This window comes from Stegostoma tigrinum, chromosome 34 (assembly GCF_030684315.1).
Source record: "Stegostoma tigrinum isolate sSteTig4 chromosome 34, sSteTig4.hap1, whole genome shotgun sequence".
In the NCBI taxonomy this organism is placed as follows: domain Eukaryota; kingdom Metazoa; phylum Chordata; class Chondrichthyes; order Orectolobiformes; family Stegostomatidae; genus Stegostoma; species Stegostoma tigrinum.
In genome coordinates, this window is record NC_081387.1 from 28,833,190 (window position 1) to 28,858,529 (window position 25,340).

Genomic DNA, 25,340 nt, shown 5'->3' on the forward strand with positions numbered 1-25,340 from the left:
AACAGATAATGTTTATTTAACAATCCGCTGAAAATCAAAACAATATGACGGTAATAAATTGCAAAAAAAAACCTGCCTCAAACTTTTGGCTATTTTATCAACTCCTGTCTGAAGTGGACATTTCCCTTTAAGTTAATAAGTTTAATCTGATTGTGAATGACTTTATTTTGCTAAACTGGGATCAACAATGACAGAAACCTATCTCACAAATTGTACTTAAAGTACAGTTTGTGAAATCTAATAACGTCATCTTCTCATTTCCTCATCACATCTTCCAAAATTCAGATTAACACGGATCCTGCATTCTTTCGCTGCTGGTACTCCCACCACTTTTCTCTTTTTCCTTCTTAAATACACTTCTTTGCCAACATTTCCTTCTTGGGGCAGTGAGATGCAAGAGTTTGTTGATTGGAACTTTTAGGATATCACAGCGACGGGCACTGAAAAAGGGGATGGAATTATAATGGTGGTTGAGTTGATAAATGGTTGACCTTATAGGATATACTTGTCGTGAAAGTAGTTCATAGTCATTTGGCAGTTTAGAACTCGAGTGCAGCTGAAAAAAGACACGTGCTGTCGAAGCTTTATGTCTTGCATTCGTCAGGACAGAATCACAAAAGTACCAAATCTCAAAGGGAACAACAATTCATACCACATGAGAAGATGTTATTGATTAACTGACCTGGGTACTGTGGCTCAAATGCTTCCATGGGGACTGCATTAACAAACAATTATTGCCAAACATTTCTTTAAATTCCAAAAGACAAGTTGACTCTGATCTGTTGAGGCCAATATCATAGGCAACACACCAAGGAATGGATGTGTCCCACGTTTGTCTAATTGGAAAAGCCACAATGCCTGGACATGTCCGTTCTGCCTGCAGAGACAGGGCTCTGTGTCTGAATATATGTATATTCTAGCAGACAGCAGTAGAAAACATTGTAGGACTGACTGATAATCCTAAATTGGTTATTAGTGTAATTCCTAGTATTCTCAGTCATGGTGCAGCCTTTGACAGCATGTTTCTGTTTCAAAAATGTAAAAGTTGATTTCTTACATTTATAAAAATACAGAGGTCAGAAATATGATTCCGATCTAAAATGAACATGACTTTGTTTTGAAATTCTTCTGACTCACTGGGAAAAAGGTTTTTGATTAGATTTGGATTGTTTCAAATGAGAATTGGCACGGAGACAATAATCTGAATAAGATTCTGGTTTTGAGATGTCTGTAAATCAGAGCTGAGCTTATTTAAGCTAACTTGGGTGAGGACATAAGAGATCAATTTTGAAATGGAATTATAACCTGTGTTAGCCCTAAATGGAAACCAATGAATAGGATTTCAAAAATGGTAAATTTCATCAAATGTTAGAATTATACAACACCAGATTCGAACAGGGCTTCTCTTTAAGAAGTGTGGTAGAGATAAACTAGGGAATTCATAAAACCATAGAATGCCTAATATGTGGAAGCACGTAATTTGGCCCATTGAGTCCACTCTGACCATTGGAAGAGCATCCCACTCAGACCCACCCTCTCCCTGTAACTCTGCATTTCCTGAGGCTAATCTATTTAGCATATACATCTCTGAACATTGTGGACAATTTAGCACAGCTAGTCTACATGACCTATACATCTATGGAGTGTGGAGGAAACTGGACCACCTGGACGAAACCCACCCACCCACTGGAATTGCAGAACATTGATTCTCATGTCAGCAGTAGGTAGTATGATGATGCTGTCACTTGAAAAGTTTATTTCATCCTGGGTTTTTTTTTGAAGAGATGCTGCATATTCAGACGCACTGAACTGGCTACTGAAGATGGCTTAAGTAGGTTTTTTTCAGAAAGTTGGAACAATGGAAGCAGCTTGATTGCAAGTGGCCAGCTCTCCCAGACCAGGCTAAATAGATTTTTTCTAGTTTTAGCAGCAGAAGCTATTTGGAGTCTCTGAAGAGTTGGAAGATTCACTGAATGAGTTCTAGTTGCTACTTTCTTTGGAATTTCTCAACGTGATTTTTTTTTCCTTCCTGGATCAGAAACCTGAATGTGAGAATTTGTGTCTGAATTTTCCATTTTTCTGATAGTGTGTTTATGGGATGTTACTATTTGGAACAGTTTATTAGTAATAGGTACTGTATCTATTATTCATTAAGTTTTCCAATACAGTTAAGCTATTCTAAATTCCTCTTTCTGTTGTTTGTATTTTTATTGCAGTATTTAAATCAGTTAAGTTTTGCTTAACTTTGGGTAATTTGATCAATCGCATCACATTTCCATCATGAACTTTCCATCTATCATTAAAATACAAAAAACTTAGAGTCCAGGCTATCTTCTTAAAATATTTTGTAGGTATATTTTGAGAGTCCATTACAGGAAACCATTGTAAACATTTTGAAGGAAACAAATTAATCCCCACTTGGAGAAACATGGTTTGATCAGGGATATCCGCATGGCTTTGTCAGAGGGAGATCATGCCTAACAAACTTGGGAGAACTTTTGAGGAGCTGACCAGATGTGTGGATGAGGGTGGAGCAGTTGATGTAGTTTATATAGATTTCAGCAAAGCCTTTGACAAAATCCCACATGGGAGTGTGATGAAGAAGTTAAAAGCATGTGGGATCCTGGGTACCTTGACAGAGGGGTAGAAGGCTGTGTGTGTGGTTCCATATCAGGCTGGTTGCCTGAAATGGAGACAGAGAGGTCCAGGAAGGTGAGGCATGTGTTGGAGATGGCCCAGGTGAACTTGAGGTTGGGGTGGAAGGTGTTGGTGAAGTGGATGAACTGTTTGAGCTCCTCTTGGGAGCAAGGGGCGTCGTCGATACAGTCATCAATGTAACGGAGGAAGAGGTGGGGTTTGGGGCCAGTGTAGGTGCGGAAGAGGGACTGTTCCACGTAGCCAACAAAGAGGCAGGCATAGCTTGGGCCCATGCGGGTGCCCATGGCCACCCCCTTTGTCTGTAGGAAGTGGGAGGAATTGAAAGAGAAGTTGTTGAGGGCGAGGACGAGTTTGGATAGGCAGATGAGGGTGTCGGTGGAGAGGGACTGGTCGGGCCTACGGGACAGGAAGAAGTGGAGGGCTTTAAGGCCATCTGCATGAGGAATGCAGGTGTATAGGGGCTGGACGTCCATGGTGAAAATGAGGTTTTGGGGGCCAGGGAATTGTAAGTTCTGGAGGAGGTGGAGGACGTAGGTGGTGTCACGGACATAGGTGGGGAGTTCCTGGACCAAAGGAGGAGAAAATGGAATCCAGATAGGTGGAGATGAGTGCGGTGGGGCAGGAGCAGGTGGAGACAATAGATTGGCCAGGGCAGGCGGGTTTGTGGATTTTGGGAAGGAGATAGAAACGGGCCATGCGGGTTGGGGAACGATGAGGTTGGAGGCTGTGGGTGGGAGGTCACCTGAGGTGATGAGGTCATGGATGGTGTTAAAGATGATGGTTTGGAGCTCGGGGGTGGGGTCATGATCCAGGGGGCGGTAGGAGGAGGTGTCGGAGAGTCGGTGTCTGGCCTCAGCAATGTAAAGGTCAGTGCGCCATACTACCACTGTGCTTCCCTTGTCTGCAGGTTTGATGGTGAGGTTCGGGTTGGAGCGGAGGGAGTGGAGGGCTGCCCGTTCTGCAGGGGAGAGGTTGGGGTGGATGAAAGGGGTGGAGAGGTTGAGGCGGTTAATGTCTCGAAGGCAGTTGGAGATGAAGAGGTCGAGGGAGGGTAGGAGGCCTGGGGGTGGTGTCCAGGAGGAGGGCTTGTGCTGGAGGCGGATGAAGGGGTCAGTGGAGGGAGGGTTAGGCACCCATGCATCCCCTGCAAAAATTCCATCCTCTATTCCCAATTCCTTCGCCTCCGCCGCATCTGCTCCCAGGATGAGGCATTCCACTCCCGCAAATCCCAGATGTCCACGTTCTTCAAGGACTGCAACTGCTCCCCCGCAGTGGTCGGGAACACCCTTGACTGTGTCTCCCGCATTTCCTGCAACACATCTCTCACACCCCGCCCCCGCCACAACCGCCCCCAGAGGATCCCCCTCGTCCTCACATACCACCCCACCAACCTCCGGATACAACGTATCATCCTCCGACACTTCCGCCATCTACAATCCGACCCCACCACCGAAGACATTTTTCCATCCCCACCCTTGTCTGCTTTCCGGAGAGACCACTCTCTCCGTGACTCCCTTTTTTGCTACACACTCCCCACTAATCCCACCACACCCGGCACCTTCCCCTGCAGCCTCAGGAAGTGCTACATTTGCTCCCACACCTCCTCCCTCACCCCCTTCCCAGGCCACAAGATGACTTTCCACATTAAGCAGATGTTCACCTGCACATCTGCCAATGTGGTATACTGTATCCACTGTACCCGGTGTGGCTTCCTCTACATTGGGGAAACCAAGTGGAGGCCTGGGGACCGCTTTGCAGAACACCTCCGCTCGGTTCGCAATAAACAACTGCACCTCCCAGTCGCGAACCATTTTAACTCCCCATCCTATTCCTTAGACAAAATGTCCATCATGGGTCTCCTGCAGTGCCACAATGATGCCACTCGAAGGTTGCAGGAACAGCAACTCATATTCCGCTTGGGAACCCTGCAGCCCAATGGTATCAATGTGGACTTCACAAGCTTTAAAATCTCCCCCAGCTCGTTCCCCCCCCCAAGCATCCCAAAACCAGTCCAGCGCGGCCCCGCCTCCATAACCTGTTCTTCCTTTCACCTATACCCTCCTCCCACCTCCAGCCACACCTCTATTTACCACCTACTAACCTCATCCCTCCTTGATGAGCCTCCTTGACCTGTCCGTCCTCCCCAGACTGACCTATCCCCTCCCCACCTATACTCTCCTCTCCCCCTATCTTCTCCTCTATCCATCTTCGGTCCGCCTCCCCCTCTCTCCCTATTTATTTCAGAAACCTCTCTCCATCCCCCTCTCTGATGAAGGGTCTAGGCCTGAAACGTCAGCTTTTGTGCTCTTGAGATGCTGCTTGGCCTGCTGTGTTCATCCAGCTACACAATTTGATATCTTGGATTCTCCAGCATCTGCAGTTCCCATTATCTCTAAATCCATGCTGACTTGTTCAAACCCAACCCTGCACTTCCAAGAATTTAGAAATCTCATCCTTAACAACAGATTCTAGAATCTAACCAACAACCGAGGTTAGGCTAATCGGCCTATAATTTTCCATCTTTTGTTTTGATCCTTTCTTAAACAAGGGGGTTACAACAGCAATTTTCCAATCAACTGGGACTTTCCCTGACTCCAGTGACTTTTGAAAGATCACAACCAAAGCCTCCGTTACTTCCTCAGCCACCTCCCTCAGAACTCTAGGATGCAGCCCATCGGGGCCAGGAGATTTATTAATTTTTAGACCTTTTAGCTTTTCTAGCACTTTCTCTTTTGTAATGTCCACCATACTCAACTCTGCCCCCGGCTCTCCCTAATTGTTGGTATACTAGTCATGTCTTCCACTGTGAAGACTGACGCAAAGTACTTATTAAGTTCTTCAGCTATTTCCTTATCTCCCATCACTAGCCTTACAGCATCAATTTGGAGCGGCCCAATATCTACTTTTGCCTCTCGTTTGTTTCTTTTGTACTGAAAGAAGCTTTTACTATCATTTCTAATATTACTAGCTAGCCTGCCTTCCTATTTGATCCTCTCCTTCCTTATTGCTCTCTTTGTTATCCTCTGTTTGTTTTTGTAGCCTTCCCAATCTTCTGATTTCCCAGTGCTCTTGTCCACTTTATAGGCTGTCTCTTTTTCTTTGATATATTTCCTGACTTCCTTAGTCAGCCATGGCTGTCTAATCCCACCTCGGATAATCTTTCTTTTCTTTGGGATGAACCTCTGTACTGTTTCCTCAATTACACCCAGAAACCCCTGCCATTGTTGCTCTACTGTCTTCCCGTTCGGCTCTGCTTCCAGTTGATTTTCGTCAATTCCTCTCTCAAGCCCCTGTAATTACCTTTATCTAACTGTAACACCATTATATCCGATTTTGCCTTCTCTCTTTCAAACTGCAGATTGAACTCTACCATATTATGATCGCTGCCTACTAAATGTTTCCTTACTTTAAGATCTTTTATAAAGTATGGCTCATTACATAGCACTAAGTCCAGAATAGCCTGCTCCCTTGTGGGCTCTATCACAAGTTGTTCCAAAAAGCCATCCTGTAAACATTCCATGAATTCCCTTTCTTTGGATCCACCGGCAACATTATTCACCCAGTCCACCTGCATATTGAAGTCCCCCATGATCACCGTGACCTTGCCTTTCTGACATGCCCTATCTATTTCTCGGTGCATCTTGTGTCCCTCATCCTAACCACTATTAGGAGGTCTGTACCTAACTCCCATTAAGGTTTTTTTGCCTTTGTGTTCCTCAACTCCACCCACACAGACTCCACATCCTCTGACCCTATGTCATTCAGTGCCGTAGATTTAATTTCATTCTTAACTAACAAGGCAACCCCACCCCCTGTGCCACCTCCCTGTCCTTATCTTCTCAGCACTTCCCGTTTCAAGACGCTTCATAATCCTATATGCTGTTTTAAAAAAAATAACTGGACATGTTGACTCTGAAGAGTCAAACTGCCCTGACTAATGAATGAGCAAACTTAACTATGCTGACTGACCAATTCTTCACATGATTTTTTTTCTTTCTGCGTCGCATTATTTCCAGAAATTACTTCCTATTTTCTGTGGCATGTTAATACAATGTTTCACTACATGTGCGATCTTAATCACTCAGGGAACTTGTGAAGTTCAGTATCAGTTGCAAAACCACAGAAAATGTCAAGCATACATAGCCAAATTAAAATATATCATTGATCAAGTATTTGTAAAACAGTGACAATGATATCAGCATGAAGCATCAGGCAGTTCATACACAACTACACATAATTTTAGTTATTCCAGTCACTTACCAGGAACAGCAATGACAGCAAGAATCACACAGTATACCTTCACCACGTTAATATTCCCTTCAGTTCCACGTGTTTCTCTCCCCTCTTTCGGCAGGATCATAACCATCAAATTTCCACTTCAATTGCAAAACGTTTCACTAGACTCAAAACAGTAACTTATTCGTCCACTGAGGGCGGCAGCTGGGGGTGGGGGTCGGTGCTGAGACCGCACTGCCGGGGGGGGATGGGCGGGGAATGATGTTGGCGCTGACAGTGACGGTTCAGAATTTGAAAACAAGAGACCGCGCGCTCGCACGGGCACGCTCCGACCGTCCCCTCCGCTCATGGACACTGATCACAACCATCTGACATTTTTGGAAAGAATTAAAGACAAGAATGCTAGACTATTTCATTGGATTCCTATGATACAAGCACTTAATTTACAGATTATACATGTTTCGGGTCATGAAAATTTTATTGTGGATGCATTACGTTGTGTTTAAAAGGAAAATGTGTACATAAGATATACACAGTAGTGTTCAATTCTATATACATATGTACATAGAATTTGTATGAAATGTGTCAATCTAGATTAATGTCCTATGTATCTAGTGAATAGTGGTGTTCAAATTTAGGGAGAAAAAACAAACAAGCCATCTTTTCATACTGATATTCATTTTTCTTAAGGGGGGAGGTGTTGTGAAATTGGTATGGTACTTGTGGGCTGCAGCGCTGGACATTAAAATTTTGATTGTAAAATGTTGGGGGGGAAGAGTGCGTGATGTGTTTTCTGGGGTTAGAGATTCAAAAATAATGTTTGCAGCAGCAGCGGATGCACAGAATTCTTGAAATTGAAACATTGTATCATAAGACTATATTGATAGCAGGCAAAACGGCATTTTTACCAAGACAACAAATTTTTGAATTTAGGCAATTATTTTCAACCAGGTTCTGGATACCAAAGCCCAATTACATTTAAATGTGATGGTTTTTACAATCTTGGACCAATCCTATTGTAAGAAAAGGTCATCAAGAGTATAAAAGAAGAGGGTATTTGACAATCAGTGAGAGAGTAACTTGTCATCTGTTAAGAGTAGAGCTCTTAACAGCCATCAGCTCTAAAAAAAAGAGCAAATCACTGGCTCTCACAGAACTCTCATAGAGCAAGCACCACCTCAATAAAAGTACTATGGCACTCTTAGTTAATATTCCTGACACAAGAATGCGACAGAGGAAGGTGTTCCTGACTGGAGGACAGCAGACAAGGCAAAGAACATTCTGGAAGACTTATCCTGGCTATAATTTCAAGACATTAAGCTTTTTTAAAAAATTAATCTGGTTTATACAAGTGCCACTTCTGTCTATTGGTACGGCATACCATTAGAATTTTGTTTTATCCAGGAATAGTTAGTAGTTCAGGCAGGATTATTTGGTTTATTAGTGGTTCTGTTAATTTCTTAACTGTTAAAGTTAGATAAATAAATTGTTACTTGTGGATTGTACAGTAACAGCAGCTCATTTTATTTCACCTCTCCTTTATAACAGATTGGGAAGTGAGAACTGCTATATTGGATCACTGTATGTATTCAAGTGGTTCTTTTCAGATTTGGGTAGATATAATTAAGAGTAGGCTCAACAACAGCAATTTGCTTAAATATGAATGTTTATTAAGTAATAATTATAGTGATAATGATTATAGTGGTAACAATAAATGAGTATAGCGATAATAATAAATGGAAGAGAAAGGAGAACAAAGAACAATTCTCACGCCCTTCGCCCACTGGGGGCCCCTTGATCGATGGGGCAGCCTCTTAGCATCCTCCTCATAGCACACACTGCCACCCAGCTTACTGTTATCTGCAAACTTGGAGATAATGCATTCAATTCCTTCATCCAAATCATTAATGTACATTGTGAACAGTTGAGGTCCCCATCGCACCCCACTTGTCACAGCCCACGACTCTGGAAAGGGCCTGTTTATTCCAACTCCCTGCTTCCTATCTTCCAACTGGTTCTCTATCCATGTCAGTATATTACCTTTGATACCGATTCCTTACTAATCTCGTGTGGAACCTTAACAAAAACCTTTTGAAAGTATGGATACACAACATCCACTGATTCACCACTGTACACTCTACTTGCCAAATCCTGAAAAAAATCCAGAGGATTTGTCAAGCGTGATTTCCCTTTAGTGAATCCATGCTGACTATGACCAATTCTGTCTCTGTTTTCCAAATGCTCAGCTATTACATCCTTAATGATTGACTCCAGTATTTTTCCCTCCACCGATGTCATGAGTCACGAATGGTGCTGAACATTGTGCAATCATCAGTGAACATCCCCACTTCTGACTTTTTGTTGGAGGGAAAATCATTGATGAAGCAGCTGAAACTCTCTCCCTCTCCCATCCATATACACACTCCTTCTCACTGCCTCTCTCTCTCTCTCTCACTCACACACACACACTCTCTCTCTCTCTCTGTCTCCAACACACACAATCTCCACCAACCCCCATCCTCCAACACACACACATACACACATACACATGCAAATCTATGGGGTGAATTTGTATTTGCATATACATTTTATTTTGTTAATAAAACACAACTTACAGCCAGTCAGTCAATATGGTGTTTTATAAATTCCCACCTTAGAAATAAAATCATTCTGACTCCAAACTAAAACACAAACAAAATCTAAACAAGGTCTCACGTGTAACATGCATTGTCTGACCTAAAACGTCACCTTTTCTTTAAAATGATAAAACCTTTAGTTGTCTCAGGACAGTGACTTGAAAGGAATTCAGGGAATTACATACACATATTAATCAATTAAACCTTTCTAACTGAGTAAAGATTTAACAGCATTTTAGGTATGTTTAGTACATCCTCATCAATGGAGTGAACCTTTGATCATTTACTTATAAATTCAGTGTCTGATACTACCTCTCTCCTTAACACCTGAAGAAGGACTGAAGCCCCAAAAGAACATAGAACAGTACAGCAAAAAGCTTGTGTTTTCAAATAAATCTCTGGACTATAACCTAGTGTAGTGTGATTTCTGACCTTGTTCACCCCAGTCCAGCACTGGCATCTCCACATCATCATAATATTCCAAGTACAGCCTAACTAAAGTTCTATAAAGCAGCAGCATAACTTGTCTATCGTTATACTCTATACCCCTTTCAACGAAGGCAAACATGCCATAAGCTACATTACTACTTTATCAACCTACACTGTCACCTTCAGAGATGTGTGGACTTGAACACTCAGATCCCTCTGCATATCAGTAGTTCTCAGGCTGCTGCCATTCACTGTATAAGTTCCATTTGTACTTGACCTTCCAAAATGCATTACCTCACATTTGTCATTTTGCTGTCTCAGCCTCCAATCCTGCTGTATTCTCTGACAATCCTCCTCACGATGTGTAACTCCACCAATCTTTGTATCATCCGCAAACTTACGCATTAGACCAGCTACATTTTCCTCCAAATCATTTTTGTGGATCACGAACAGCAGAGGTCCAGCACTGATCCCTGTGGAACACCACTAGTACAGCCCTCCATGCCAAAAAAAACATCCTTCCACCGCTACCCTCTGCCTCCTATGACTAAGTCAGTTCTGTATTGATCTTGCCAGCTCACCCCTGGCACCATGTGATTCTTTTGTATCAGTTTATCATGAGGGAACTTGTCAAAGCCTTTACCAAAACCCATGCAGACAACATAAACCACTTTACCCTCATCAATCATCTTCGTCACCTCTTCAGAAAAACTCGATGAAGTTAGTGAGGCATGACCTCTCCCACACAAAACCATGCTTTCTATCACTAACAATTCCATTTGCTTCCAAATGCATATAGATCTTGTTCCTGAGAATCACTTCCAAGAATTTCCCAACACTGATGTGAGGCTCACAGGCCTGCAATTTGCAGGATAATCCCTACTACCCCGTCTTAACATTGGGGCAACATTGGCTATGCACTAGTCCTTTGGGACCTCATCTGTGGCCAAAGAGGACACAAAGATGTCTGTCAATGCTCCAGCAATTGTTCTATTGCCTCCTTCAATATTCTGGGATCAATCCCATCAGGGCCAGGGAATTTATGTACCTTAATACTTTTTAAGATGCAAACCATCTCTTCTTTTTTAACTTAGAAGCTCAACACTTCCTTCTCTGAGATCGTCCTCCACTAATTCCTTTTCTTTGCTGAATACCGACACAAAGTATTTGCTTAGGACTTCATCTTCCTCTTCTGGTGCCACAGATTTTCTCCTTTGTCTCTGAGTGGAGCAACCCTTTCCCTGGCTACCAGCTTGCTTTTTATATATGTATGAAAAGACCTGGGATTCTCCTTGATCCTGTTTGCTAACAACTTTTCATGACCCTCTTTAGCCTTTCTAATTCTTTGTTTAAGTTCTTTCCTATTTCCTTATGTACTTCAAGGGTTTTGTCAGCACCCATCCTCTTAGACCTTATGTTTACTTCCTTTTTGTTCTGACTAAGGGTCATAGCATTCCTGGTCATCCAAGGTTCACATAACTTGCCATACCAATCTCTCATTCTCGCAGGTATGTGCCTCCCCTGAACTCTTATTAACTGCCATTTGAAATACTCCCACATGTCTGAATGTAGATTTACCTTCAAAAAGCTGCCTCCAAACAAAGTTCTCTTATTGCTGCCTATTATTGCTATAGCTCCCATTCTCCCAACCCGTGTCCATGAGTATCTTAAAACTCACGGTATTATGGTCACTACTCCCAACATGCTCCCCCACTGAAACTTCACTCACCTAGCCGTCTCATTTCCCAAACGCAGGTCCAATATATCTCTTTCCCTAGTTGGACTGTTTACATACTGTGTCAAGAATCCCTCCTGAATGGTCCTTACTAATTCTGCCACATCTCAGCCTCAGTCAATATAGGGGAAGTTAAAATCACCCACAACGACAACCCTGCTGTTTTTCCATCTTTTCAAAATCTGTCTACATATTCTTTCCTCTATCCTCTGGCAGTTGGGAGACCTGTAGTGTAACTAGAGCATTGTGATTTCACCTTTCCTATTCCTGAGTCGTACCCATATTGCCTCGAAACACGAGCCCTCTAATATATACTTCCTCAGTACAGCTGTCAGATATTGCTTTATCAGTAATGCAACTTCCCCATGCCTTTTATCTCCCTTTATATCACACCTGAACATCTAAACTCTGGGACTTTCACTTGCCAGCTCTGTCCCTCTTTCAGCCATGCCTCTGTAATCGCAACAATGTCATAGATCTTGCATGTAAAAGATGCCTGTACTTGTGAATGGTTATTTTATATTGTCCTGCATTATGTTCTGACTAATTTACAGCGTACAAAACAACTTGAAAACAGAAGCTATTTGTATTCAAGGACTGCCTGTTGCGTCAATCCAGCAAACACATCAAGGCTGTACAGTGAGTGTAGTATGTCACTCAAATGAACATAGTAAAGCTGTACAAACAATACATTTTTCTGAATTCAGTGAGAAAAGCAAGGCTGTTCTGCGAATACATTCATGTCAATCCATTGAGAACAAAACATCTGTACAGTAAATCCATTAGTTTCAAACCACTGAACATGGTAAAGCGGTACAGAAAGTATATTAGTGTCAATCCAGTGAGCACTGTAATGACAGGCTGTGAACACATTACTGTCAATCCACGACTACGTCTGTACAATGAATACATCAGTGTCAATCCATTGTAATGCCTAAGCCTGTACAATGTGTAGGTTAGCGTCAATCCAGTGAGAACAGTAAGGCTGGATAATGAATATATTTGTGTCAATCGAATCAGCATCTTTTGCCTGCACAATGAATACATTAGTGTCAATCCAGTGAGCATACTAAGGCTGTGAAGTAAATAACTTTATCAATCCAATGAACACATTAAGCCCAGGCAACGAATACCCTCCTGTCAAACCAGTGAACACATGAATGTATCAGTGACAATCCAGTGGAGACAATAAGACTGTACACTGAATACATTAGTGTCAATCCATGGAAACAATAAAGCCATACATTGAGTACATTGGTGTCAGTCCGTGGACATAAGGCTGAACAGTGAGTAACATAAGACAATAAGATACAGGAACAGAATTAGGCCATTCAGCCCATCCACTCTGCTCCACCATTATATCATGGCTATGTTTCTCAAACCCATTCCTGCGGCTTCGCCTTAGATCCCCTTCGTAACCTTTGATCCCCTCAGCAGTCAAGACCCTATCTATCTGTGTCTTAAATACACTCAATGGCTTGGCCTCTGTAACCCTCTGTGGCAATGAGTTCCACAGATTAGCCACCCACTGGCTGAATAAATTCCTCCTCATTTCATGTCTCAAGGGATGTTGCTAAACTCTAAGGTTGTGATCTCGAGTACTAACATCTACTGGTGAAACCATCTTCTCCATATCCACTCTATCCAGGCCTCTTCGTATTCTCTAAGTTTCAATCAGAGACCCCTTCATCCTGGTAAACTTCATTGATAACTGACCCAGTACCCATGCCAATACATTGCTGTTAACATCATGGGCTCTTATCTTACTGACCAGGCTTCTGTATGACACCTTGTCAAAGGCCTTCTGGAATACCAAATAGATCACGTATACTGGCTCTCCTTTGTCTAACTGATCCATTACCTCCTCAAAGAATTCAAACAGATTTGTCAGGAACAATCTTCCCTCTCCTTGATGAAGCCTAGCTGACTCAGTCCGATTTTACCATGCATTTCCAAGTTCTCCACGATTTCACCCTCAATAATGGACTTGGAAATCTTACCAATGACCAAGGTCAGGGTAACTGGCCTATAGTTTCCTGTCTTCTGCTTCCCTCCTTCCTTAAACAGGAGTGTTACATAATCACTTTCCAGTCCTCTGGTACCCACCCTGACCCAATGATTCCTGAAAGATCACCACCAATGCTGTTACAATCTCCACAGCTATGCCCTCAGAACTCTAGGGTGAAGTCCATTTAGTCTGAGTAATTTATCCACCTCCAGATCTTTCAGATTCCCCAGCACCTGCTCCTCAGTGATGGCCACTACACTCACCTCTGTCCCAAATCTCTTGAAGTTTTGGTACGTTGTTGGTACCTTCCACTGTGAATATCGATGTAAAGTACCTATTCCGTTCCTCCACCATTTATTTGTTCCCCATTTCTACATCTTCAGCCTCATTTTCCAGTGTTCAATGATCACTCTTGCTACTCTCTTATCTTTCAGATATCTAACATATCTCTTGCAGTTTTTTTTAATATTCCTGACTAGCTTACCCTCATATCTCATCTTTACCCTCCTTAGTGCATTTTTAGTTATCTTCTATTGGTTTATAAAGGCTTCCCACTAATCTCCATCACATATTTTACATGCATCACAGTCATGTCAATAGTGCCCACTTGTAAGAGAACCAGAGAGATTTGTATCAAACAAAGAAATGCGAATCTGTAAATCTGAAACAAAAACAGAAATTGCTAGAGAAACTCAGCAGGTCTGGTAGTAACTATAGAGTGTGAAGCAGAGTTGATGTTTCAGGTCCAGTGACTTTTCTTCAGACTATTTTTAAACTCTTTTGCAAAAGGAAAAATGTGAGGTCAATATAAAAGACATCAGTGCACTCCATGTGAGAAGAATTTTGCACGTATAATGCTATGATACATTGTGTGAACATGTTACAGAATCATAGAATCCCTACAGTGGAAGCAGGCCATTTGGTCCAGTGAGTCCACACTGATACCCAAGACACACCCAGATCTACCCCCACTACCTCTGCATTTCCCATGGCTAATCCATCTAACCTACACATCCCTGGGCACTATGGGCAATTTAGCATGGCCAATCCACCTAAATTGCACGTTTTTGGAGTATGGGAGGAAACCGGAGCACCGGGAGGAAACTCACGCAGACACAGGGAAAATCTGCAAATGCAACACTGACAGTCACCCGAGGCTGCAAATTGAACGCAGTCACCCTGGCACTGCGAGGCAGCAGTGCTAACCACTGAGTCACTGTGTTGCTAATCTTCAAATTAAAAGTGTTGTCTTGTGAAGTGTTTTGGTCCACTGAATGCATTAGTATGAACAATCGCTTCAACATATTGGTCGCAACCTTGGACACAAATTAGCCAACTATTAGCTACATAAATCTTGGATGGTGAAGATATTTGTACTCACTAGCTGATTACATTATGAATAACATCAGCGACTGTTTGGTGAACAGGTTAATGCCTACCAATAATGCCCATCAGTTAAACATATTAATGCATGTATTTGAACACATCAGTACCAGTCAGGGGAACACATCAGTGTCAGCCAGGTGAACACATCGGTGCCCATCACGTAAACATATCGGTATCCGTCAGATAAACACATGAGAGCCTGTCAGATGAACATATCTAAGTCAGCAAAGTGAACACATTGACGCCCGTCAGGTGAATGCATCAATATCCATCTGGTAAAAGTGTTATTGCCAGTCAGATGAACACAACAATGCTCACCAGGTGAACACATGGATACCCATCAGGTGAATACATTACTGCCAGTCAGATGGAGACATTGGTGCCAGACAAGTGAACACATCAATGCCAGTCAGGTAAACACATCAATATCTGTCAGGTATATACATTGATTCCCATCAGGTGAACACTTCTTTGTTAGTCAGGTCAGCACACCAGTGTTGGTCAGATGAACACACTGGTGCCAGTCAGATGTACTGGATACATAAAGCGATAGCAGTCGTCAACTCTATGTGACAGGCTCTTTGTGGTGAATCGGCTGCCGACAATCCTTGACGGCTCATTCGCTCATTTTCTGCAGCAATGGAAATTCTAGAGGGTGATATTTAGTGAAGGTCAGCGTGGGGCTGAACTGTACTGTGTGGTGGGTGTGAGGCCAGAGGAATGACTTGGCATTCCACTTTCCACACTCACATGCTGAAAGGAGACCCAGGGAAAAGACCCTGTGGTGGGAATTCTGTCCCCAACTTCCCAGATCCAATTCCATGAGTAATGTGCATCACAATAGACATCAACTGCTGTTATTCACCAGTCTCACTTATAGGAATCTCAAATACCAAGGCCTCTCCTGATTACCAAACAGAATTCATGCTGAATTACATACACTTTTGCAGAAACTATTCGATTTTCCAATACTGATGTAAAAACAGTTAATTACAAGAAAGTGACACCTTTCCACATTAGAGAGAAAACTTGACACACTCACATTTGACTGTCAGCTCGTAGAAGGCGCTGGATTTACTGAACGGGTTTCGTATGAAACAACCATATATTCCAGAGTCTGATTTCTGTGCATTTTGGATGACCAAAGTCGTGTTATCATAGATCAATGTGTATCGGTTTTTAGCAGCAGAGTCCGTTATTGCAAGCCACATGACAGACTCAACTTTCCCTGATACTGCACAGGTCAATGCAATTGTACTGTTTTCCTGGCTGGAATTGCTGGATATGCGAGATTCACCAAGCAGTTCTGGAAAGAGATGAAACGGAATTTTAATATTTAGAAGAGTGCTAACCCATGTAATCCTTCCACAGTCACAGCCGCAGTCAGAAGTTAATCTGGATAATAACGTGATGTCCGGACACAACTACAATCAGTAAGTCTCCAACCACATCCGCTCAGAGCACACTTACCAGCGATCGCATTCCAGGGAAACATGAAGGTGCTCAGTGTTGAGAATGGACACAGTAAGGGATGAGCAAAATCTCACTGATGGACCGCAGAATGGAACCCTGAAATTTTTTCAGCTATCATTTGCAAACTGGAAATTAAACCCTGGATATTTGATTGATTGGTTTTATTGTCATGTGTACTGAAATACAGTGAAAAGCTTTGTTTACTGCAGGCAGATCAGAAATAGTGTTGAAGGCAGAGGTGTAATCAAAAAGCAGGAGTTTGACGTTCCAGGGGTGAGTGCAGGGCTAGGGATATGGCATCCTCTGTGGATCTATTGCGCTGGTAGGCAAACTGCTGAGAGACTGGAGTTAATGTGGGTCATGACCAGGCTCTCGAAGCACTTCATGATTATATTGAGCACAGGGAGATGTTGGTGAGATACATATCTAAACTTGTGAAGATTTGCAGGTCTTTGCTCAATACACGGGCCTCAACTAATCCAGTCGGGAACAGGATGGGCCCTGAGATGACAGAGTGCTGATGGGAGCCTGGGTTTGAACCTGTGAGTGATTAATGCTGAAATTGTGTACATAGTTGGGAATGCTACATTCGTCTTTCATCGGTGAATAGTAATTTTGGAAGGAAATGTTCAATTAAGTTCTCAGAAAATGTTGAGGACTTGAAGGATGTTGCTCTCTGCACAGATGCGACCACCTGGTGAATTGGCTTTTTATTTCAGCTTTCTGGTATCTGTTATACTTTGGTCTGGTGTTACAATAAGTAGATCATGAGCTCTATCAAACTATAGCTCTGAGAAGAAAGCTAGATGTGCTTTGTGAAATATGAGCAGGAGCTGGAAATTAGTGGAAGACTTAACAGCCAGTGGCTTAAAACAGAGCTAATCATTTAATCAACCCTATCGCAGATGTCAATAATACACTATTACAGGGTAGCATCCCATTCCTATGTTAAAGGACCCACTCTTCTGGTCCAGGATGAGGGAGAACTAATTGAAAGTTAGAAGACACTACTTGTGTCAACTATGGTCTCGCACTCTGGAGTTGATCCTGTTTCAACTATAGGCTATTAAAGGCTGTAGAAATCAACTTCTCATGAACAGTCTTAGTCCAGTCTCTGTACTAGCAACCACACAGAGCAGCAGGAAAGTGGAGATAGGCTGAAGATGGCCAAATGAATAAAAGGAACACAAGCTCGCTTCATCTGAGTGAAGAATTTTGACCCAATATTTCCTTCAGTGAGGAGAGAATGGAAGAATAAGGCAAGGTCCTGAGGGATTTAGCAGAACTAAAGGCCAACAAGTCATCACATCTGATATCTCTACATCAACGGAACTGACATTGAGAGAGTGAAGAACATCAAGTTCCTCAGAGTGAAGGCCTATCCTGGACTTCCCACATAAATGCGACAGTCAAGAAGGCATAACAACGCCTCTTCTTCCTGATATGGCAACTGCTCTGCCCAGAAGGTGGCGTGTACAGCCCAGAGCATCACAGAAGCCAACCTTCCATCCATGAACTCTATTTACACAGCTCACTGCTGCAGAAAGGCAGCCAACATCATCAAAGACCCATCGCACCCTGCCTCGGCAGGCAGATGATACAGAAGCCTGAACAAAAGCACAAACAGGTTCAGGAACAGCTTCTTTACAGTAGTTATCAGACTGTTGAATGGACTCTAGCCTCAAATAATGTAGCCTGCAATATAACCTTTATGTCTCCAAGTGTTTTTAATCTGTACTTCCTTTGCTTGCTGTGATTTGCCTGTACTGCTCATAAACAAAGATTTTCACTGTATTTTGGTACACGCGACAATAAAATCAATCAATCAATAAATCATGTTATGTTTTAGGTTCTTCTGACAAATGTCTGCTGAGATCGTAGATGCAACTTTTATCAGGGACAGAGATAAAGAGGGATAGGGTGGTGAAGAAGTGAACTTGAGGATGGGCCTGAAGACAATGATGTCAATCTTCCCAATGTTTAATTTAAGGAAATTTCCGCTCATCTAGTCCTGGATATGGGATAAAAAACTTGAGGATGGAGAGAGCGAGTGAGGGGTTGCTGCTGGGTGAAAAATATCTCTCATATCTTTATCCCTGTGTGCAGCAAATTATTTCAGAACAAGAGTGGTAAAAAGAGACAATTCTTACTAAATTCGTGAAACGTAATCAAATAGGCAATATGAATTGTGCTTACTGTACACATGAAGAGTCACTTCACTTATGGTGCGAACATGCTGGCGGCTAAATAATTTGTAGATACCAGTATCGGATTCCTCTACATTCTGCAGGACAAGGGTCAAAGTTGTTGCATTAGGCTGAATTCGACTTTTGTACTTCTTTCTGATTTGAATACGGGGTTCAGATACTTTGCTAAATGAAACAACGTCTGATATTATGTGATTATAAAAAATCCAAACTGATCTTGTATAAGTTTCAGGATGTTCTGGTCCAGGGAATGTAACATCACTTCCTGCAGCAGCTAAAATGACGGATTCTTCTGGAACTGAGAGAAAACACATTCTTTAGAATCACTGAAGAAACACCAGCACAGGCTAGACAGGTGTCAGAAACTGTTGTTGAGACAACACGGATCCTGACCCTGTCCCCATCATTCCTGCAACCAGGTAAATACTTGCTCTGACAAATTCAGAAACGGACTGAAATTTTGAGCTGTATACATTTTGAGTACGGGAGCAAGGAAGTCTTCCTGCAGCTATATATGACCTTGATGATACCATACCTGCAGTGTAATATGCGATTTTAATCTCCTTACTTCAGGAAAGATACACTAGTGTAAAGGCAGAGCAGCAAACGTTCACCACACTGATTCCTGGGATGGCAGGTTTGTCCTTTGAGGAGAGGTTAGTTTGGCTGGGACTATATTCACTGGAGTTTAGAAGAATGACAGGGTAACCTCACTGAAACATACTTTCTGGCTGATCCGAACAGACTGACTGCATGGAGGATGTCTCCCCTTGGCCAGAATAAGGGGCCACGGTCTCAGAATATCAGGTAGGCCATTTTGGACTGAGATCAGAGAAATTTCTTTACTGATATGATGGTGAACCTGTGGAATTCTTAACTCCAAAAGGTTGTCAAGGCCAAGTCGCTGAATATATTTAAGAAAGAAATAGATTTCTGTAGATTAAAGTTGTCATGGATTATATGGAGAGAGTGCAAGTATGTTGTTAAGATATAGGATCAGTCATGACGATGTTGGTTGTGGACTGGGCGCGTTAGGCTGAATGCTTCACTTTGCTCCTAATTGATATGTTTCTGTCTTTATTTAGCCAAGTACAGGAGTCATCAGGTTCATTGAAGGCATTCTTGTTGTGTTGCCAAACAGGTTTCGGCGCCAAATCTGATCAAGCTAACCACATTAATTATAAATATAAACAGAAAATGCCAGAGAAATTCAGCAAGTCTGGTAGCAGTTCTGGAGAGAGAAACAGAGTGAATGTTTCGAGTCTAGTATGACCGTTCTTCAACTGGGCTTGAAACATTAAGTCTGTTTCTCTCTAGACAGATGCTGCCAGAACCTGCTGAGCGTCTTCAGAACCTTTTGCTTTTATTTCAAATTTCCAGCATCCACAGTATTTTGTTTTAAAATGCCACCGTATTATTTGCTGTTCCCATCCCTTTGATGTTTGATGGCCACTACCTCTTACTGCATGCTGTCTCAGGAACATTTCTCCACTCAGTGGATATCCTGGAATTTATCAGCATACCTGACACAGGTACCATCTTTAAAAGGCCACTGTGCACCCAGACAAGCACCAATAATCCAAAGCTGCCTGGAGATTCCTGACCTTTGCCCTGGATACGGCAGACAGGGGGAAAATTAGCTCTCCACTTTGTGGACAGGGTCCTAGACTTCCTGCTGGATGGAGTGGTGCAGAGGCGGACGTTACTTTTTGGTCAGGACAAGGAGTGCAGGCCACAACACTAGGCCATGCCAGCTGGAGGAATGCCCAGCAATGTATGAAGAAAGATAAAGACCTTCTCCAATCTGCCAATGTTATAAGTGAGAAGCCTATGGAATTTCACCACCTTCTCTCTGATACCTCACACTCTCTGTGTCTCTGCTGCTGCACTCACCTCCTACCTATGTTCTCTTCCACTCTCACTGCAGGCAATGTCTTCCCCACTCTATCTCACTCACTACAACCTGTGATACCATTAACCCTGCATATCCTCTGTGCAGCCTACTCACTTTACTCAGGCCACCTCCCCACCTGCACCAACAGTAATAACTGTGCTACCCACATCTATTTCCCATAATACCTGTCTCCCTCTCTCTGTATCTCTCGTTCTGGAAGGAAAATAGCTCCCAATAAGGCAGAAAAAATAAAGATGACTAGTGTGGTGCACATTGTTCAGCTCCTCAGGCCTTATCAGAAAAAACTCCTGATTTCACCCACATTGAGCAGACCATATAAAAACTGAAAGATTTACAGATACTGCAAATCAGAAAAAAAAACAGGAGGTGGTGGAAAGGCTCAGCAGGTCTGGCAGCTCCTGTGAAGAGAAGTCAGATGCAATGCTTCAGGTCCAGTCTTTCTGAGGAAAGGTCATCAGATCTGAAACATTAACTCTGATTTCTGTTCACACATGCTGCCAGACCTGCCAAGCTTTTCCAGCAACCTCTACTTTTGTTTCTGAGCGGACCCTGGACTGATATTAGAGGCTGCACTTAACTTACAGTGTCACAATCTCTTGGGCAAAGGCTATTCTCCTTGATTTGACTGAGGCCTGCTGACAACACAAGAAATATCAAATAAAGGAACAGGAGTAGGCCATTTGGTCCTTTGAACCTGCTCCACCAATCAGTATAATTAAAGCTGATTATCCTGCTCAGTACCCTGTACTTGCTCTTTCCCCAAGTCCTTTGATTTCTTTCACACTAAGACCTATATTTAATGACCCTCTGGAACGGCTGAGCAAGTCAGTTAGTTCAAGGGCAATGAGGCACAGGCAATAAATATCTGCCCAGCCCACCTTCCATGAATAAATAACTCTATTAAATCACGAGATTGCACGAGGTAGGGAGAGAGAGATCATGAAACAGTGCACAAGTCATACAACATTCACATCAGGCTGTGTCTGCAGAGTAGTCAGAATTTTGAACCTCTAATATAACCACTGAAGGGCAACACTTGCCACTTCACCTTCTCCCTGCTCACCATCCAAGGACCCAAATGGTCTTTCCAAGCAAAGCAGCATTTCACCTGTACCTCCTCCAATCGTATTGTTTTATATTCACTGCACCCAATATGGCCTATTCTACAATACCTTCAAATTGTGAACCAACTCCCATTTCGTCCCTTCCTTTTAGTTTTACTTGTTACATTCTCTGTCACAATGTCCTTCTCCTCTACCCCATCTCAGTGCCTGTCCTTTCACATCTAGCAGTTAGACACGCCATCAATCTACCTTCCTCACATTCCGATCACTTAATCTGAACAAGCAACATCTCCGGCACTCTACACTCCATCACCCCTACACAGCGCCCCGTAACTGTAGCATAAATGCTGCCCCTGTCGCACTTGACTTCAGCTTTAAACTTGAAACATTATCTGGCTCTCTGTCTATGGATGCTGCCAGATCTGCTGTGACCTCCGCATATTTTTTTGTTTTCAGTACAGATTCCAGCACCTGCAGCAATTTGCTCCGACAAATGGGTGAAGTTTAGTGGCAAACTAAAGGATTAGGTAGCCTTTAAAAACTAGGAGAGGACAACTGAAAAAGTAATGGTGGTGGGGGGGGGGGGGGGGGGGGGGGTGGCGGTGAGAAAATTAAATATGAGGGCAAGCTACCTAGCATTATAAAAGAAAATTACAAGAATGTGAACTGCAAGAGAGAAGCTACTATGAACATGCACTGCTGGAGAAGTAGTTATGGGGAACAAAGAAATGGGGAAGGAGAGGTTCACTGCATTAGTGTTCAAAGTGGAAAACACCATTGGCATATCATGAGTGTCATGAGGCAGAGGTGAGTGTGCTGACCATCACTAAGGAGGTGCTGGAGAAGCTGAAAGGTCTGAAGGTAGATAAATCACCCCAGACTAGATGGACTACACCCCAGAATTCTGAAGGAGATGGCTGAGAACGTAGTGAATGCATTAGTGGCGATCTTTCAGGAATAATAGGGAGAGGCGGTGGGCTAGTGGTATCATCGCTAGACTATTAATCTAGAAATTCAAATAATGTTCAGCCACAGCATATGATGAAATTTGAATTCAATGAAAGAAATCTGGATTAAGAATCTATTGATGACGACAACATCATTGCCTGACCTCATTGCAGCCTTGGTTTACATCTGGATAAATGAACTGAACTCCAGAGGTGAGGTGAGAATAACAGGCCTTGACTCCAAGGTCTCCAAATGCGGCATAAAAGAGCCCTAACAAAACTAGAATCAATGTGTATCAAAGGGAAAACTCTTCACTGGTTGGAGTCATACCTGATACATAGAAAGATGGTTGCATTTGTTGGATGACAATCATTTCAACTCTAGAACATCTCTAGGAGTTCCTCAGGATAGTGTCCTAGGCCTAACCATCTTCAGCTGCTTTGTCAATGACCCACCCTCCATCATAAGGTCGGAAGTGGGGATGATTGATAACTTACAGTACTATTCACAACTCCGCAGATACTGATACAGTCCATGTTTAAACATAACAAGATTTCAACAATATATAGGCTTGGACTGACAAATGCCAAGTAACATACAAATGCCAGGCTGTGGCCATCATCAATAACAGACAATCAAATCACTGCCTTTTGGCAATCAACTGTGTCACTGAATCCCCCACTATCAACATCCTGGGGGTTACCACTGACTAGAATCCCAACTGGACTCACCATATAAACACAGTGGCTACAACAGAGGCTGATTAAAGGCTTGGAATACTTCAGAAAATTCTACACCTTCTGACTTCCTAAAGCCTGCACATCATCTGTCAGGTGTGTCAGGAAATACTCCCTAATGCTTGAGTGGGGCAGCTCCAGCAAGACTGAAGAAGTTTGACACTGTCCAGGACAAAGAGGCCTGCTTGATCAGCATTACATCAGCATCAATTCCCTTCATTACTAATGCTCAGTAGCAGCAGTGTGCACTGTCTACTAGATCCTCAGACTGCAACTTCTAAGGGCGGCACGGTGGCTCAGTAGTTAGCACTACAGACTCACAGCGCCAGGGATCCAGGTTCGATTCCAGCCTTGGGTGACTGTCTGTGTGGAGTTTGCACATTCTCCCCATGTCTGCGTGGGTTTCCTCTGGGGGCTCCAGTTTCCTCCCACAGTCCAAAGATGTGCAGGTTAGGTGGATTGGCCATGCTAAATTGCCCATAGAGTTCAGGGGTATGTGGGTTATATGGGGATAGGTTTGGGTGGGATGCTTCAAGGGGCAGTGTGGACTTGTTGGGCCAAAGGGCCTGTTTCCACACTGTAGGTAATCTAAAAACATGGCCACTTGCATCTTGACAGAAAAGGCCAGCAGATACATCAGAACACTACCAAGCCAAGTTCCCCTCAAAGTCACTCACTGTCCTGACTTGGAATATTTTGCAAGATGCTGGGATTAAATCCTGGAATTTTCTCCCTTATGGCATTGTATGTCAACTCACAGCAGGTTCAAGTAGGCCTTCTCAATACAGGCAGGCTCTAAATGCTGGCCAGCCAGTGACCTCACATCCCACAAATAAATAAAAAAACATAACTGAAGTCACATGGGGTCCAGGTGTGCTAGCTAGATGGATAAAAAAACTGGCTGGGCAACAGGAGACAGACAGTAGTCGTGGAAGGGATCTTCTCAAATTGGAGACCTGTGACCAGTGGTGTTCCACAGGGAATCTGTGCTGGGACCACTGTTGTTTGTGATATATGTAAATGATTTGGAGGAAGGTGTAGATGGTCTGATCAGCAAGTTTGCAGATGACACTAAGATTAGTGGAGTAGCAGATAGTGAAGGGGGCTGTCAGAGATTACAGTAGAATATAGATAGATTGGAGAGTTGGGCAGATAAATGGCAGATGGACTTCAATCCGGGCAAATGCGAGGTGATGCATTTTGGAAGATCAAATTCAAGGGCGAACTATACAGTAAATGGAAAAGTCCTCGGGAAAATTGATGAACAGAGAGATCTGGGTGTTCAGGTCCATTGTTCCCTGAAGGTGACAACGCAGGTCAATAGGGTGGTCAAGAAGGCATATGGCATGCTTTCCTTCATTGGGCAGGGTATTGAGTACAAGAGTTGGCAGGTCATGTTGCAGTTGTATAGGACTTTGGTTCGGCCACATTTGGAGTACTGTGTACAGTTCTGGTCACCACATTACCAAAAGGATGTGGATGCTTTGGAGAGGGTGCAGAGGAGGTTCACCAGGATGTTGCCTGGTATGGAGGGTGCTAGCTATGAAGAGAGGTTGAGTAAATTAGGATTATTTTCATTAGAAACACGGAGTTTCAGGGGGGACCTGATTGAGGTCTACAAAATCATGAGGGGTATAGACAGGGTGGATAGCAAAAAGCTTTTTCCCAGAGTAGGGGACTCAATTACTAGGGGTCATGAGTTCAAAGTGAGAGGAGGAAAGTTTTTAAGGGAGATATGCATGGAAAGTTCTTTACACAGAGGGTGGTGGGTGCCTGGAATGCGTTGCCAGCAGAGGTGGTAGACGCAGACACGTTAGTGTCTTTTAAGATATATTTGGACAGGTACATGGATGGGCAGGGAGCAAATGGACACAGACCGTTAGAAAATAGATGACAGGTTAGACAGAG

General features: G+C 43.1%; 1 protein-coding gene across 5 annotated transcripts in view; it reads right to left on the minus strand.

Annotated features, from left to right (window-relative positions):
* Positions 1-306: 306 nt before the first annotated feature.
* LOC125446579 (carcinoembryonic antigen-related cell adhesion molecule 7-like) overlaps positions 307-25,340 on the minus strand; it is a 39,768-nt gene continuing 14,734 nt past the window's right edge. For 3 of the 5 annotated variants that reach the window (XM_059639430.1, XM_059639431.1, XM_059639432.1), the window contains 2 exons: positions 18,758-19,066; positions 14,039-16,394 (listed from right to left, as the gene is read on the minus strand). In XM_059639430.1, coding sequence (XP_059495413.1) covers positions 16,105-16,394; positions 18,758-19,066 — 599 coding nt within the window. In that variant the 3' untranslated portion in view covers positions 14,039-16,104. Of the gene's footprint in view, positions 441-9,462; positions 12,725-14,038; positions 16,395-18,757; positions 19,067-25,340 lie in introns of those variants that run through there. The other 2 variants (XM_059639433.1, XM_059639434.1) reach the window with 2 other exon arrangements.